Raw genomic sequence first — 18,607 nt, 5'->3', positions numbered from 1 at the left:
ACATCACTATTCTCCAAATATTACTAATGTTTTTGCAAATTTTACTTTACTACTCAACAAAAATTTTATAATTTACAAAGTATCTTACATACACTTATGTCACTTGTGAAATATAAGAGATAACCTTAATATTTAATATGATATTTATTGATGATTCCATTGAAGATACTTCAATCTAACCTTCTCTCCTACTGCTTGGCCCTGCAACTGGAGATTCAGGGGCACCAGAAGTCCTCTCTGAAGTAATACTCTGACTAGATAGATCATCAGACCATTGAATTGAGCCATCACCATGTTCCCGGTCAGGCTCTGGGCTTTGATTAGAATCAGGCATGGATTCAAATGCGCTATTTTCCTCCTCATCATCATCTTGAGAGGAGAAAACAGTACTTTCAGAGATCCTGGCACTGTCCACAGAAGAGAAACGTGTGTGGCTCGAAAAACGGTTGTGACTATCATAACAGGACGGACTATAACAAGAGGTACTATAGCAAGAGGTGCTATAACAGGAAGTGCTATAGCATGAGGTGTCACAAGTGTCACAGTCATGGTCCCCATGAACCCTTGGACTAGAGTCACTTTCGCTTTCAGTCCTAGGGTGTTCTTCATCTACACAGAGATGGTTACAAACAGGAAGGTGATCAGAAGAAATATCATGGGGTAAAGTACTTCTACTGTTTTCTAGGTCATCACCTTCATCGGCTACAATGTCAATTGAAGGATCAGCTGCCACGGTTTCTGTTTCGCTCACGATGTCCTTCTCGGATGCCTCTTTCACAGTCGACTCTTCATCAATATCTGCACTGTTTTGATCGTCTTCTTCTTCTTCTTCTCCATCTCTGACCATCTGAGCAGAAGGCAGACTATGTAACAAGTTGTGAATCCTTATGTAGTGTGTACGAGGTGTTTCAGGTTCTCCACAAGCTGAAGCAATAACTGTTTCCAGCTCAGACACAGGCAAAGAACATGGTCTATTTTTTCTTTTTACTGTATTTCTCAGTTTTGGTTCACTGTCCTGCTGCTGACTGCTGTCGTGTGACTCTTCTTCATGTTTCTCTTGATTTTTGTCTGTTTCCATTGGCAAGCTAGCTTCCTCTGCATGTATTACACCAGTGCTCTCTTCTTCATTATCAACTCTGGAATCAGCAGAACTCTCTACTTTGGTATCAGACTCAATAGATAATGCTGGTTCCTGCTCAGGATCTGGAACACTCACTTCAGAGGGGTCATTTTCTTTTTCTGTTACACTGGCTACAAGAACTCCAGCACATGTACTTGTGATTGGTGTCCTATGTAAACTATGTTGACTTATTGATCTGCTGTCGATGGCTGGGTGCTTATCATGACCACTTCTAGAAATGCAATCATTAGGCAATTCTGATGTTGGGTTTTCAGTGGCAACTGATGTCCTTCGCTGGGGCTCATTAGAGAGAACTTCCACTGGGTGGCGCAGTGGACTTTCATTCGGAACTGGGTCAGGATCTGCAGTGATCGAAATATCTTCATCATCTAAAGTATAAATTGTAAATCCAGAATTAATTTTTTTTATAAAATACAAGGCACAATACAATATTTTAGGATCACAGAAGTAGCATTTAATAATAGCACAAATTGCAGCATTAATGAAACCTATTATTGATTTCTATGACCTAATACACATCATTATTCATTATACTACCTCAGTAAAAACACAAATTGTTCTCCAGAAAAAAAGCTATAAAGAAAGAACATATTAATTAGTATCATGTCACCCATGCATCATTAAAGCTGTAACTTTTCATTTTAAAACACATAATAACTACTACTGCTTGGTGTTGGTGCTAAATAGTTGCAACCTCTGTGTTTTTGTTCATAGAATTAGGTTATGATCAAAGCTTGTCAAGCGCTCACTTAGGGGTTAAGCTTTGGGGGAGGAGATTAGATTTTAAGGGAGACAGGAGGTAACCTTGCACCTGCACTTTGCCCTGGTATCTTTCAGCACCAAAAGGTTGGCTCTCAGCATAGTAAACTTAACACCTTGGGGAAAATGAATCACAAATGTCTTAGACCCTTTTCACACTGGAGGCATTTTTCAGGAGCTACAGTGCTAAAAATAGCACCTGCATAGCGCCTGAAAGAGGTCTCAGCTGCAAACCCAGTGTGAAAGCCTGAGTGCTTTCACACTGGGGCACTGCGCTGGCAGGGTGTCCCAAAAAGTCCTGCCAGCAGCTTCTTTGCAGTGGTGGAGGAGCGGTGAATACACCGATCCTGCCCATTGAAAAAAATGGGCAGCACTGCTGAACCGCTGGCAAAGCGCCACTACAGCAGCGTTTAGGGGCAGATTTAACCCTTTTTTGGCCACTAGCGGGGTTAAAACCATCCCACTAGCAGCCGAATAGCCCGGCTAAAATGATGGTAGTGTAAAAGCACTCTAAAGGCAAACTTTGTCTCAACTGGGGCACAGCCATTCAGCTTTTCAATCTTCATTTATTAAGCTGAGTGCAAAAAAATTTATGTTACAAGTGGATTGGTTGCTATGTGCTAGGGCACCAGTTGAGGTAGAACTTGTCTCAGGCACTTTTTTATTAAGTTAAGTTTAATTAGGAAAGGTTAAAGTTGCCAGGAGGGTTAGTGGAAGGATTACAGAAAAATGTGAGGGGGACAACTTGGTAAGGCAGCACTTTCTACACCAAAAACTAGGAGCTACGATCTGGCAAGTAAAACTAACATAGCAGGTGTCAAGGATTCACTTAGGAAATTAAATGTAAATGTTAGAGGAAAGGTCACGTGTAAGAGGGGAGGTTAACTATTAAAGGCTCAACCAAGCAATGGTTAAGATTTGGGGGCTCTTGAGGTTAGACATAATTTGTAATTTCTTCAGTCCATGGGGAGCTCTTATATTTCATATATTTTTGGGGCAAACAATAACTTTCCTTTAATACATTTATATTATATTTCACCTTGGTTTTTACTGAAAGTTTACACAATGGTAAATTGACAAGCTGGCTGCTTTTGTGGTTTTCGGGAACCTTCGGTGTGGTTTCAGCTTCTTTGGAGAGCACCCTAGTAGTACAAAGTCCTTGAGTGCTCTATGCAGGATTCTGTCAGCACAGCTTATATTATTTCTATGTATTCTCACTTTTTCAGTTTCTGCACATTCCTATTATTCACTGACACCCCTATTTTTTTCCCCAGAAAATAGGAATGCACAGGTAGTGAGGTTACACATGCAAACTCTGGTCAAATTTTTTTTTGTCTAATTAAGGCTACTGGCTAGGGATGAGATCGGTGTTCGAGTCAAACGCATGTTCGACTCGAACACCGGCTGTTCGCCTGTTCGGCGAAGCCAGAACTCTGTGGGCCGTTCGCGCCATATTCGTGTGGTGCTCACGGCCCACAATGCACTGCGCCATCGCAGTGCATTGCTGGCTCATGATTTGCCAAGCATGCACTGTGACTCCGCATGCTTGGCCAATCACAGCGCCGGCAGCGAGGAGAGCCATAATTGGCCGCAGGCAGGATGCCTGTGGCCAATTATAGCTTAGGGGTTTTAGTACATGCCCCACACTATATAAGGTCGCCAGCATGGCAGCCTTGTGTAGTGTGTTGTGGCGTTCAGGGAGAGAGCAGGATAGGCAGGGACAGTGTGCTCTTTTCTTGTGAACCTAGAGCTGTTAAAGTGGGTGTTGTGTGCCTCCAGCACAGTATACACCTGAAGCTACCCTTTATTGCTGGTGTTCTGTAATACAGGCATCTGCAGCAGTTAAAGTGGGTGTTGTGTGCCTCCAGCACAGTATACACCTGAAGATACCCTTTATTGCCGGTGTTCTGTAATACAGGCATCTGCAGCAGTTAAAGTGGGTGTTGTGTGCCTCCAGCACAATATACACCTGAAGATACCCCTTATTGCTGGTGTTCTGTAATACAGGCATCTACAGCATTTACAGTGGGTGTTGTGTGCCTTCTGCACAGTATACACCTGAAGCTACCCCTTATTGCTGGTGTTGTTCTGTTTCTGTAACATAGGCAGGCAGCTGCAGTAATTACAGTCGGTGTACTGTGTCATCTGCTCTATGTGCACCTAAAGCTACCGAATTGCTGGTTTTCCCATCTCCCTGCAGGACATTACTATGTCTGGAAGGCCAACAAGGAGAGGCAGACAGTCACGAGCCAATAAAAGAGGGCAAGCAGGCTCTGTGTCTAGAGACAACAGTGCTGGTTGTGAACGCGGTGCATCATAATCAGCACGTGGCCATGGGACACGCTTGTCCTTTTTTTCGGCAGCTGGACGTGTTGAGCCCCATCATGCTGAAGACTTGGTATAGTGGATGACCAAGCCCTCCTCATCCTCTCTCACCCAGGCTCAGGGTACTAGCAAAGCAGCTGCCAATGCGCCCTCTTCCCTTATCTCAATGTCATCAGTCACTCCTTCCCTAGACCCATCATGTCCTCCTGAGGAGTCCCCCGAACTGTTTGAGCACAGTGTTGGGTACATGCTCCAGGAGGATGCCCAGCATTTTGAAGGCTCTGATGATGATACCCAGCTAGTGGAAGGCAGTAGCGTGAGCTCAGAGAGAGGGGATGCTCAAGAAGGACAACAATCTGGCAGTCATGTTCCATCCGCTCAGCATACTGCCAGGATTGCTCCAGTGATGAAGAGGGAGGGGATTACGAGGTCACTGACTCCATGTGGGTGCCTGATAGGAGAGAGGAGGAGGAGGCACATATCCAACGAGCCAGTTTAGGGGCAGCACACCGACTGAATCACACAGCAGAGCTCCGCCTGTGCAGGGAGCTGCCTCTGCGCGTTATTCCAAAAGTTCTTTGGTGTGGGCCTTTTTTGAGACGAGTGCATCAGATCGCACCGCTGCTATCTGCAACATATGTCTCAAGCGTATCTCGCATGGCCAAAACATCAGCCGCTTGGGCACCACGTGCTTGACCAGACATATGTTGACCTGCCATGCAGCTCATTGGCAAGCATACCTTAAAGGCCCACACCAAAGAACAAAGCGGACCTCTCCTTGCTCCTCATCAGCTTGGATCTCCAACCCCACTAGACCTTCAGTCCTCTCTGAAACATGTCCTGAGAGGAATGAAGGTGTAGAATTAGGTCTGTCACAGCCAAGTACTTGCGGGCACTCTGCTAGCAGTATACCGACATCTGATTGTACCAGGCAAATTTCCATGCCCCAGCTGCTGGACCGTCGAAAGAAGTTCACTTCCAGCCATCCACTTGCCCAGCGGTTGAATACTAGCTTGGCTAAATCGCTAGCACTTCAGCTGCTGCCTTTTCAGTTGGTAGACTCGGCCCCCTTCCGTGAGTTTGTGCAATGTGCGATTCCTCCGTGGTAGGTCCCCACGGAAGGCGATTCCGGCTCTCTACCGGCATGTGGAAGGCAATGTCCATGCCTCGCTGGACAGGGCGGTCAGCGGTAAGGTGCATATTACCGCTGACTCATGGACCAGCAGGCATGGACAGGGACGTTACGTATCTTTCACGGCCCATTGGGTCACTCTTCTGGCAGCTGGGAAGGATGCAGGACAAGGTGCAGTAGTGTTGGAGGGTGTTCCGCCACCACAACCAGTGGTGCTCCGTAGGCGTTCAAGGGGCTACGAAAGTACGCAGGCAAAAAGATGCCATGCCGTGCTTGCGTTGGTTTGTTTGGGGGACAGGAGCCACAGGGGCAGATATTTTGTCAGCTCTGCAGGGGCAGACCGAGAGGTGGTTGACGCCACGCCAGAAATGGTGGTTTGCGACAATGGCACCAACCTCCTCTCCCCCCTCCGACAGGGACAACGTGGCTCACGTCCTTAACCTGGTGGTGCAGCGGTTCTTGGGCAGGTACCCGGGCTTACAGGATGTCCTGAGGCAGGCCAGGAAAATCTGTGTGCATTTCCGCCGATCATTTAATGCCAGTGCTTGGCTGGCTGAGCTCCAAAAGGAGTTGAACCTGCCCAAGAACTGTCTTATATGTGACATGCCCACCAGGTGGAACTCACCATCGGCCATGCTGCAGCAGCTGCACACGCAGCAGAGGGCCATCAATGAGTACCTGTTGCGACTACGGCACCAGGACAGGGTCAGGGGAGCTAGTTTTTTTTCACCATGCCAGTGGGGCATGATCAGAGATGCATGCACTGTCCTGTCACCATTTGAGGAGGCCACGAGGATGGTGAGCAGTAACAGTGCATGCATCAGTGACACTGTATCTCTTGTCAACCTGTTGGAGCATTCGCTGCATGGAATAATGGGCAGGGCACTTGAGGCAGAACAGAGAAAGGAAGAGGAGGACTTCCTTGCCTCTCAAGGCCCCCTTTATCCAGAAAGTGTTCCTGCTGTCCCACCCATCACACAGGAAGAGGACAAGGAGGAGGAGGAGGAGGCTTGTGTCAGCATGGAGGTAGAGCCTGGCACTTAGCATCAGCAGCATTCTTTTAGGGATGATTTACAGTCCCAAGAAACCCGTGGACTTGTACGTGGCTGGCAAGAGGTGGCTGCGGATCATGTTGTCCTTAGTGACCCAGAGGACTCCGGACCGAATGCCTCAGCTAACCTACGCTGCATGGCCTCCCTGATCCTGCAAATCCTGCGGAAGGATCCTCGTATTCTTCGGATCAAGGAGAGGGACAACTACTGGCTGGCCACTCTCCTTGATCCACGGTACAAGGGTAAGGTTGCGGACTTTATCTTGCCGTCGCAGAGGGAGCAGAGGATGAGAGATCTCCGGGAGGCCTTGCAGAAAGGTCTGTGCAACGCGTTCCCAGAGACTGGGAGGTTACAAACTCCTGTTCCTGGACAATGTGTTGCTGAGGCTTCGGTCAGTCACAGAAGGAGCGGTGGAGAAGGTGGCCGTCTGACCGATGCATTCAGACAATTATTTAGTCTGCAGCCCCAAGGCATGATCGGTTCCAGCAACCATCGCCAGCGTCTGATTTACATGGTGCAGGAATACCTAGGGGCAAGGTCAGACTTGGACACTTTTCCCAGCAAAAATCCTCTGGCTTACTGGGACTTGAGGATGGATCACTGACCAGAGCTTGCACAGTATGCAATTGAGCTACCGGCCTGTCCTGCATCCAGTGTTTTTTCGGAACGCACCTTCAGTGCTGCTGGAGGCTTTGTAACCGATCACAGGGTGCACCTGTCCACGACTCGGTTGATCGACTGACCTTCATAAAGATGAATCAGTCTTGGATCACCACCAGCTACCAAGCTAATGTAACCGAATATTTTTTTTTTTAAATGTCACATCCCTTCAAGACTGCTTATGCTGATGCTGAGTGACTGTCCTGTTATGTTGACTGACTATCCTCTTCCTCCTCAATGATCCTGCTGATAGCTTGGAAGAACATTTTTGGTTCTGGGTGACGCCACCAGTGGCTAAGGCCCAATTTTTTAAGCCCCTGTTTAACAGGGGCATGTAATTACAATTTTTGTTGCAATGCTTTGCAGCAGGGCTCTTTCCTTCACTCCAACTAGAGTATCTGGGAGAGGTTGCAGTGTCGTGGCACCAGCACCAGTGCCTAAGGCCCAATTTTTCAGCCCCTGTTTAACAGGGGCATGCAATTACAATTTTTGATGCAATGCTTTGCAGCAGGGCTCTTTCCTTCACTCCAACTAGAGTATCTGGGAGAGGTTGCAGTGTCGTGGCACCAGCACCAGTGCCTAAGGCCCAATTTTTCAGCCCCTGTTTAAGAGGGGCATGTAATTACAATTTTTGATGCAATGTTTTGTAGCAGGGCTCATTCCTGCACTCCAACTAGAGTATCTGGGAGAGGTTCCAGTGTCGTGGCACCAGCACCAGTGCCTAAGGCCCAATTTTTCAGCCCCTATTTAACAGGGGCATGTAATTACAATTCTTGATATAATATTTCACAGCAGGGCCCATTCCTGCGCCCACCGAGAGTAACTGTGAGGACTTATAGTGTCGTGGCACCAGCACCACCACCACAACCACCAAAGGCCCAATTTTTCTACCACTGTTCAACAATGGCATGTAATTACAATTCTTGATATAATCGTTCACAGCAGGGTACTCCAGCACCCACCAAGAGTCACTTTGAGGGCTTACAGATTTGTGGCAACACCAACACCTTAGGCCCATATTTCTGCAGAGCATATAGGGCAGGCCCCTACTTTCAAACATCCAACTTACAAATGTCTCCTACTTGCAAACAGAAGGAGACAACAGGAAGTGAGATGAAAAAAGATTGACGGCCCAAAAAATTATACAGGGGTGATAACCCTTCCCTATGTTTTCCAAAAAGCTTAAAAATAGATTTGTTGACTGGAGCTACACTTTAAAAATGTACCAGTTCAAAATTACAAACAGATTCTACTAAACAGAACAAACCTACACAGTCCCTGTCTTGTTTGCACCGCCTGTATACTGCTGTCCTGAGTATACAGGGCCTGGGGGCCCCTCGCCTTTCCTTTTTTTAAATTTGGGTACGGGGTTCCCCTTAATATCCATACAAGACCCAAAGGGGCTGGTAATGGGCAGGGGGCTACCCATGCCATTTTTTTCTCAATGATTTTCATCCGTATTGCCGGAACCAGACATTACATTAAAACCGCAAGCAGTTTTAAATGACTTTTTCCCGTTAAATGTCATTTTGTACAGGGACTGTTCTAAACATGGGAAACACGTGCCACTTCACAGGCATACTATAGACACCCCCAGGCATGATATTTAAAGGAATATTTCACTTTAAAAAAGGAGCCGGGTCCCCAAACCGTTTTTTGGACAATATCTTGCATATTAGCCATTAAAATTAGCACTTTTTATTTCCACAGTTCGAGTCTCATAGATTTCAATGGGGTTCTAAAGTTCGTACGAATTTTCCATCCGTTTGAAAGTTCTGGTGCGAACCAAACCGGGGGGGTGGGGGTGTTTGGCTCATCCCTACTACTGGCACACTTTCCAAAAAGGCATAAAATGCATGCAGGCACTAGGAGATGAATGTAAAAAGCAGTCAGCTAACCATGCCTAAAAGCAAAAGTTTGCGTTAAACTTTTGATAATGTTAGATATAACAGCGTATGACTTTCATTTTATATACATTTATATAAAAATTATTTATCTATGCATTAGACAACGTCTAACATCATTGAGAGAGACTGTACCAGGATGTATAGAAGATGTTATTTCAAATCGAAATTGCAGTTGTCCACTAACATGATCCGTTGGCAGCCGGCGTCCTAAGGTGTAGCTAACAACACGATCCCTAGAAGATAAAGGCAAGCACAAATGTTACATATTATTATACCCTTTTCTCTTTTTTTTGTTGTCAAAAGTATTGGGATACCTGTCTTTACACGCACATGAACTTTAATGGCATCCCAGTCTTAGTCTGTAGGGTTCAATATTGAGTTGGCCCACCCTTTGCAGCTATAAAAGCTTCAACTCTGGGAAGGCTGTCCACAAGGTTTGGGAGTGTGTCTATGGGAATGTTTGGCCATTCTTCCAGAAGGGCATTTGTGAGGTCAGGCACTGATGTTGGATGAGAAGGCCTGGCTCGCAGTCTCTGTTCTAATTCCTCCCAAAGGTGTTCTATCGGGTTGAGTTCCTCCACCCAAAACTCGCTCATCCATGTCTTTATGGATCATTGCTGTGACCTAACTACACTGATGGTTCCATCGATTTCTAACCATATGGTAAAAAAAAACAAAAAAACAAAAAACAAATAACAGGAATGGAAGTGACTGAAATGCATTCAGCAATAAAAACCTAATCCTTCCCCAATTTACTTAGTATTTTTTTTTTTGTAGCTGTGCTGGTTCCCATTGGAGAGATATCCCATTTCTTCCCAAATGCAGACTGGTGTTTTGTGACATAATTATAGAACCATTACAAGAAATAATTGTAAAGGCCACAATATAAATGCGTGTAGTTCACACAGACCATAATACTCACCCAATTGCATGTCTTTCCAAAAGCCGTTGAACTGGCATTGAGAGCTTGCCCAAAAATCGTTTGATAATTGGTCGACTCTTTGCAAACTTATCCTTTACTTCAATTTCCAAGACATCAGTTGGAAGAGATACAAAGCTGAACAACTGCAGAAATATTATGCAATGATGTATTACTAGAGTTCAAAATGTTAGGCTACTATTGACAAATTATTTTAAGAAAAAACAGATTAATTCTGGCCTCTTCTAAAATAAAATTACACAGAGGATTATTGCCTCCTTAATGCAAGACTTATCATAACCCAACATTGCAAAGCCCTTCTTTATGGAATTTTAGACTGTATATTATACACTAGCAATTTTTGGATGGAAAGATGTCAGTGCTCAGCATAGCGATGCCCTCTCTTAAAAGAGTAACAGTTTGATTTGTGTTTGAAATAAAGACATGTACGACATGAATGAGAAAGAGTTACTATAATTCTCTGTGCACTGAAAAACTGAATATAACAAATAGTATGCTGCTTGGGTACAGCCAAGCTTTAAACATATCCTTTTATTTAGGTGTAGTCTTGTGGTGTAAAAGGAAGTAATATTACAAATTATTTTCTAATAACATATATATATATATATATATATATATATATATATATATATATATATATATATATATATATATATATATTTATGGTCGGAGCCCTCCGCTGTAAGAGATAGGAAAGAACACATAAACACGTCACAAGACTAACAACATAAAATAGACCTGAGTTGTGCCCTTGGTCTGCTGTAAGGTAAGCCCTGGTGAGCTGGGCGGTGAGCCCTGCTCTGCTGGGCGATATGCCAAGAGAAGGCCGCATACCTTAAGAAAGTAAATGGATGTTTCTGTAGAGAAACGTGTTTTAAGTGAAGTACTCTGAGAAGGGAAATGGGTGGGTGGGTACCTTGCACTGGAACCGACACAGACCGTTGTGGGTGGTCTGATTATATACCCTCCGGGCTCCTCCCATAATTACGGGCCACCATACTGGCCCTCTTATTTATGGTCGGAGCCCTCCGCTGTAAGAGATAGGAAAGAACACATAAACACGTCACAAGACTAACAACATAAAATAGACCTGAGTTGTGCCCTTGGTCTGCTGTAAGGTAAGCCCTGGTGAGCTGGGCGGTGAGCCCTGCTCTGCTGGGCGATATGCCAAGAGAAGGCCGCAAAAGATTTGGTGTAGGGAGGTAATTATTAATTTATGTACAACAAGACACTACGGGGCAAAGTTTCTGAAGGCTCAGGACATTTCCACTTGTGGATTGGAGATGTATCGAGTAAAGCAGGTGGATTCCCGCCTGCCCATCTTTGATCGCGTGGACTGGGACCCCGTTTCGTGAGGCTGCTGATGCTGCTCCAATGCGAAAAGAATGTCCAAGAAAATGACCAAGTTCCTGGCCTAATTTGCTCAAAAGGAACCTGAGGTGACTAATGAACTGGTTGCTGCCTGGGGTACTAATCGAGAACGGTAGTAATGGGCTGTCCTGCGAGGGATCAAACATATGGGCCAAAAATTGATCTAGGATGGACACGGGGCACCAGGCTTTGAGAGTTTGGAAAGGTTTTATGTCAACCCCTGGACCGGACTATTGTGTTTTGGACACGCTGAGGAGCAAGATGAAGTCTGATGGCGTGTGAGGTGGTGTCTACGTAACACTTTACAACTGGGATGGTGACAGTATTCACTGGGGCGTAAGAAGCTGTAGAAAGCCAGGTAGATGGCTGCTTGAAGGACCAGGCTGAATTTAGCCAAAAGGGGAATGTGACAGGATGAAAGACATGTCTCGGAATATGGCGCTGGTGACGGGTAGCCGTTTAATACTGATTTGGGGTCATTGCCTGTGAATACCACACAACATGGTCTTGACCGTATGGGCGGCGAACAAGACGGTTTGTTAGGATCTCATAAGGGGATGAAATACTGGATGTCAGCTGAGTGGGGTCTTAGGTATTGTGTGACAATGCCAACTGTGTGCGGTGGCATAATATGAAGACCAGGATGTGATGGAGAACTCTTGGTATTGCTTTGGGGTTTGAGGCTAGTAACCTGACATAGAACCTCTAGGCTGCCCGGTAGGCCTTCAGGGTGTTGTGAGATAATGAAAGATTAATAAGGCAGGTAGCATCATGAAAGTGTTGTTTGAATCCGAGGTTAGCTACGACCAGTGTGGGATAAGAGACATGGTCGGGTCGGTTCCAGGTTCCTGCAAAAAACAACGAAGCAAAGTTAACGGGTAGTGCGTCGGCCAGATTATTGCGTTTGTCTGGGATGTGGACGCATAGGACGTTAGATTGGTGCTGTGGGGATAGTGGCACCAGCCTGCACAGGAAGGCCACAATGGCCAGCTACTAGGACCTCCTTTATTTATAATACTGGCTGTAGCTTGGTTGTCTGTGGCGAACGTCACTGTTTGTCCTGCCCAGTTGTTGCACCAGACTTGAGCTGCTGCGACAATGGGGTAGAGGTCGAACAAAGAGGAGGACTAACTGAACCCAGGAATCAAGAGGATTTCTGACGGCTATGGCCCTATAAACCCAATTTGGCCAAAATTGAGGCGAGGACCTGTGGAGGCTGCGGTGACCATGACTACCTGAGATGAAGAGAGATGCTGAGGGAATACACATTGGCATGCCATTCCAATTTGTGAGAAAATCGACTCTCATGGGCAGATCTGCTATAGCTGGCATATCTTAATTTAAGGATTTAGTCAGGGTCTTTGCCTGGAAGAGAAACACTAAAAGATGGGAGGTAAAAGATCCCCTTGAGTCTGGCTGCTGCCTTGGCTGAAAATGAGCAGTGATAGTCAAAGGATGGGCACCCTGCATACTTGTGACCTGCTGCATGCAGATACGGGTCCAATTCTACCCTCCTGTTGGGGTTGCTCTGCCTAGCATGTCTCTGACTGTCCCCAAGGCCCGCACAAACTCTGTGACAGTGAGCTTGCGATTAAGTAAAGGGTCTCTGGCCTTCAGGATGACGGAGACATCTCCCCGCGAATATGATTTGTTCTAGGCCAAGTTGTGTACTGCTATGAGGAGGGATGCTAAGTTAACGTCGTTGTCATCCAAGATGTCCTCCTAGATGCCCTGCTAGGACAAGGTGTGCAGGGAAGACGATGGTGCAGAAGTTGGGTGTATCTGTAAGTGAAGGTACGGGAATGACGGTGGTGACTGGAGCTGGTAGGGGCACGGCTGGGCGTACCTCCAGGGCTGTCACTCTGCTTGGACTTCGGCGACTGCTGCTGACAGTGTGGTTACCCAGGAGTGCAGCTGAGTAGTCGCAAAGAAGATAGACTGAAGTGGTGCCTGGAAGGGCTGCCACTGGCGGTGGAAACAGTAGCCTAAAGGCTTGGTTTCCTGGCTGCAGCAGGGTAGGATTTACTCCTGCGACACCGTTCTGCTATGAGCTTATTTTATTTATTTATTTATTTTTTTAATTGGTCCAAGCTCTTGTGAGACTGTAAACCGCCGCTTGCTGAGCCCGTAAAGGGTGATGGCAGGGCTGAGGCAAAGTCCTCACTGTCTGCCTGCGACATGGCGTCAACTAAAAGCAAGGGGGGGGTGCGTATGTTTGAGGTAAGTTGCAAAGGTAGGAGGGGATAGTTGCGTTGGGTAGATAAGATGAAAGGCGGAAGGAAACAAGAAGAATAGGACAAGGAACGACAGACATAGTGACAGTTGGTTTGCGCTTGAGCGCTGTTGAGTGTGACTTTAGAAAACTCAAAAGAATGCGTAACAACCGAGGTGAGCCAGGAGGTGACTGGCTAGGTAACCGATAGCTCGGGTGTCAGTCTGTGCTCGGCACAGACTAATGAACCAGAGCGCCCCAGGGCGGACTGGGGTGGGTAGCTGAAGTCTGGTATACTAAGTAGGAATGTTGCGATCTGTAGTTAATTGACGTGGGTTCGGTCTACTAATGCTTGCACTGCCAGCAAGTATGGAGACTAGGCGACCTTGTCTGCGTATTGAAGGCTTGTGCTTCGAAAACAGAGTGAAGTGCACAGAAGTATGTGACAGTTGCTAACGCCTCAGGAGCAGGTCAAATTCTGTATGTGAAGTAAAAATATGTAGTGAAAGAGTGTTTAAGAGAAAGGGGGAATCCCATTGAACTACACACCTAACTTTATGCACTAGTTGTGAAGTTGACTGGTTGGAGGCGAGAACTGAGTTGACCGGGAGCCTGTAGTAAGGTGACATGAGAATTTCGTTTTGACAATGGGGAATGCAAAGAGCTGTTTGGGGCAAAGCTGGCCCCCTGGTGAAGATGCAAGCCCTCGACAATGGGTTTTTTTTTTTTTGGAAGATACTGTCCAAACCTGGTGCAGGGTGGACTAACTGGTGTACTAACTGGCCTAAAAGGGGAAAGCGACAGAGAAAACGATGAGCAGCCGTGTTGCTACTGGAGACGATGAGTGGCAGTTTGAGCCATTTGCTGAAATGCTTGCAGCGATTGCAAGGAAGCGGCCTTATTTGAATTATAAATTGAATTATGAGATGAGAATGAATGAATGAATGAGGTGAACAGCTGTGTTGCTACTGGAGACGATGAGTGGCCATATTAAGCCATTGCAAGAAAGCAGCTTTATTTGAATCTATAAATTTAATTATAAGTGTGTAGGAATGAGGAGAGCAGCCGTTTTGCTACTAGAGATGAGTGGCCGTATTGAGCCATTGCATCGATGCTCGCAGCGATTGCAAGGAAGCAGCTTTATTTGAAAGGTGAAAGCAATGTTTGCGGATTTATAAGTGTGTAGGTATGAGGTGAACAGCAGTGTTGCTACTGGAGACGATTGGCAGTTTTGAGCCAAATGCAGAAAGACTTGCAGCGATTGCAAGAACGCAGCTTTGTTGAAAGGCGAAAGAAAGGTTATAGAGGAAATGTGATTATGTAGGAATGACCGTGCGCAATACTGAGCAAATTGGTGGAGAGAACTGTGTACGATAATGTATGGATAGACTGAGAAGGTCAAATGTAAGTACTGCTGAATTCGTACAGTCGATGTGACTAGTTTGAACTGGGCTATAGCTATGGAATAGTCTGCGAAAGATTTGACTCATTTGAGTCGGTGATGCAACAGGATTCGGCTTGGTTGCATTTGGCAAGGACTGGAATCGTTGCGCCGATGCTGCGACTAGACTCGAATCCTCCGTAGATGCGACTGAGAGGCTCGTATATGGGATCCGACCGTATCGCTGAGGATATGGCTGGGTTCGGATTGATTGAATTGTAATGGTGGTTGAAGGGGCTGGTGATTGTCAATGATCCGAAACATAGAAGCAAAGTTGCGACTAGATTCGAAACGGCCGTAGATGCGAGGTGACTACAGGGCTCGTATGACAGATCTGTCAGTGTTGCAGATGATATGGCTGGGTTTGAATCGACTAAATGGTGATGGCGGTTGAAGGGGCTTGTGACTGCCGGGGATCCGAAACATAGAAGCGAAGTTGCGACTAGATTTCGAATCGGCCGTAGATGTGAGGTGACTACGGGGTTCGTATGACAGATCTGACCGTATTGCCGATGATATGGCTGGGTTCGAATCAACTAAATGGTGATGACGGTTGAAGGGGCTTGTAATTGCCGAGGATCCGAAACATAGAAGCGAAGTTGCGACTAGATTTCGAATCGGCCGTAGATGCGAGGTGAGTAAGGGGCTTGAATGTCAGATTTGACCGCATCGACCGTGAAGTGATCGGCTCGAGTAAACCCGCGTTGGGTAGAAAGGATGAAATACATGAAAGATGACATAGACTTATGGTGGCGTAAGTGCGACTTTGCAAAACGAACATGATAAACGAACATGATAAGGTAACTATTGGAGTTTAGAAGAGCGGTAACAACAAAGTCCTACCTGCGACAGCGAGTGTGTAGCGGTCCGAGTGTGGGACAATCGATGAAGATATACGACCGATCTCGAAGGTACAACTACGTGGACATGCAGTGAGTTGGCAGAGTCAGCCTCTGCAATGCATTTGACACGAATCAGCTCAAAAATGTATGAGATGAATCTGATATAAATTGGCAGTAAGGAGTATCTGATACGAATTGGTTGTAGAGTGTATGCCATTCCTTACTGTGAAACCAAACACCTATCAACCACCCATCCCCCCAGGCTAGTCAAGTGCAGGAAAGACATCAGGTGGGTTTAATTACACCCCAATCAGCCACAGAAACCCATACAAACAATACCTGTTTATCTCAAAAAAGGATGAGAACAGTGAATTTTATAACCAGTGAAGCCTATGGCGAGTGATATTGGAGAACGACCAACAGCGACTCGAAGGCTTGGATCTATGAATGAATCGTACGTTTGGTAGAAAGAATTTACGAATGTACTATGCCTGTGCCGAACAATGTCGGGACATGAGTGTCAACAACTCAGAGGTAGGTTTTGCGAAAGGGGTGCAGGATAGTAAGCATGATAAGTCGCAAGTTTGCACATGATATGAAAAGATTCGGATACTACTTATCTGCGACCATGAGCGGGAACCGCCGACGAAGACCACGAATGAAGAAGCCGAAGTGCACCTACGATTGGACGCACGGATAGACGACCGTGAGGGAGCTGAGAAGAGTCGGCCCCTTGATGTGCAGTACCTTGCACTGGAACCGACACAGACCGTTGTGGGTGGTCTGATTATATACCCTCCGGGCTCCTCCCATAATTACGGGCCACCATACTGGCCCTCTTATATAGTGCCTTGAAAAAGTATCCATACCCCTTGACATTTTTGCACATTTTGTCATGTTACATCCAAAAACGTAAATGTATTTTATTGGGATTTTATGTGATAGACCAACACAAAGTGGCACATAATTGTGAAGTGGAAGGAAAATGATAAATGATTTTCAACATTTTTTACAAATAAATATATGAAAAGTGTGGCGTGCATTTGTATTCAGCCCCCTTTACACTGATACCCCTAACTAAAATCTAGTGGAACCAAATGCCCTCACAAGTCACCTAATTAGTAAATAGAGTCCACCTGTGTGTAATTTAATCTCAGCATAAAGCTGTTCTGTGAAGCCCTCAGAGGTTTGTTAAAGAACCTTAGTGAACAAACATCACCATGAAGGCTAAGGAACACACCAGACAGGTCAGGGATAAAGTTGTGGAGAGTGGAGAAGTTTAAAGCAGGGTTAGGTTATAAAGAAATATCCCAAGCTTTGAACATCTCACGAGCACTGTTCAATCCATCATCCTGAAAATGGAACAACTGCAAACATACCAAGACGTGGCTCTCCACCTAAAGGGACAGGCTGGGCATCGAGAGCATTAATCAGAGAAGCAGCCAAGAGGCCCATGGTAACTCTGGAGGAACTGCAGAGATGCACAGCTCAGATGGGAGAATCTGTCCACAAGACAACTATTAGTCGTGCACTTCACAAATCTGGCTTTTATGTAAGAGTGACAAGAAGCAAGTCATTGTTGAAAGAAAGCCATAAGAAGTCCCGTTTGCAGTTTGTGTGAAGCTATGTGGGGGACACAGCAAACATGTGGAAGAAGGTGCTCTGGGGTCAGATGAGACCAAAATTGAAGTTTTTGGCTTAAAAGCAAAACGCTATGTGTGGCAGAAAACTAACACTGCACATCACCCTGAACACGCCACCCCCACCGTGAAATATGGTGGTGGCAGCATCATCTTGTGGGAATGCTTTTCTTCAGCAGGGACAGGAAAACTGATGGGATTATGGATGAAGCCAAATGCAGAGCAATCTTAGAAGAAAACCTTTTAGAGTCTGCAAAAGACTTGAGACTGGGGTGGAGGTTCACCGTCCAGCAGGACAATGACCTTAAACATACAGCTAGAGCTACAATGGAATGGTTTCGATCAAAGCATATTCATGTGTTAGAATGGCCCAGTCAAAGTCCAAACCTAAATCCAATTGAGAATCTGTGCCAAGACTTGAAAATTGCTGTCCATAGATGCTCTCCATCCAATCTGACAGAGCTTGAACTATTTTGCAAAGAAGGCTGGGTAAAAATATCACTCTCTAGAAGTGCAAAGCTGGCAGAGACATCCCCAAAAAGTTTTGCAGCTGTAATTGCAGCAAAAGGTGGTTCTACAAAGTATTGATTCAGGGGGGCTGAATACAAATGCATGTCACACTTTGCATATATTTATTTGCAAAGAATGTTGAAAACCATTTATCATTTTCCTTCCACTTCAGAATTATGTGCCACCTTGTGTTGGTCTATCACATAAAATCCCAATAAAATACACTTACATTTTTGGCGGTAATATGACAAAATGTGGAATATATATATATGTTATGGCAGACCAGATCATGTGCCCTGATTGAACTCTGCCCTGGAAAACATGGTTAGAACAATCAGCAGCCTTATCCTGAGTACCAAACACAAGCACAAAAATTGTTGTACAGGATACTGTTTTGCAAAGTTTTAGCCACCAGTTACAGGTGCAACAATAAAGAACTTCCAAGCAATCCTTCAATATATACAGCTCATTGGCAAAATAATTCAATCAATGCTAGAATAGCTAGTGTCTACTATTATTGTGTGCACTGCCCTATATCTAGAGGGGAGGGCTGGCACAAACTGGAAGACTCTGGCTTCCCACAGCGTAAAGCATATCTAAACCCAATAATTTTTTTTGTTATCTAGTGAGGAGGGAGCATGGGACGAACCACACAGTGTATCAATTGACGCACAG

At 45.6% G+C, this 18,607-nt stretch overlaps 1 protein-coding gene across 4 annotated transcripts in view; it reads right to left on the bottom strand.

Moving 5' to 3' along the window:
• HECW1 (HECT, C2 and WW domain containing E3 ubiquitin protein ligase 1) overlaps positions 1-18,607 on the bottom strand; it is a 422,188-nt gene that overhangs the window by 93,658 nt on the left and 309,923 nt on the right. For 3 of the 4 annotated variants that reach the window (XM_077491691.1, XM_077491690.1, XM_077491692.1), the window contains 3 exons: positions 9,899-10,041; positions 9,109-9,209; positions 181-1,509 (listed from right to left, as the gene is read on the bottom strand). In XM_077491691.1, the coding sequence (XP_077347817.1) occupies positions 181-1,509; positions 9,109-9,209; positions 9,899-10,041 (1,573 nt within the window). The remainder of the gene's footprint in view (positions 1-180; positions 1,510-9,108; positions 9,210-9,898; positions 10,042-18,607) is intronic. The other variant, XM_077491693.1, reaches the window with a different exon arrangement.

Source organism: Lithobates pipiens, unplaced genomic scaffold (assembly GCF_037356315.1).
Source record: "Lithobates pipiens isolate NorthernLeopardFrog02 unplaced genomic scaffold, aLitPip1_a1.2 Scaffold_19, whole genome shotgun sequence".
In the NCBI taxonomy this organism is placed as follows: Eukaryota; Metazoa; Chordata; class Amphibia; order Anura; family Ranidae; genus Lithobates; species Lithobates pipiens.
The sequence above is the reverse complement of the archived record's forward strand: the minus strand, read 5'-3'. Positions and strand labels throughout refer to the sequence as shown.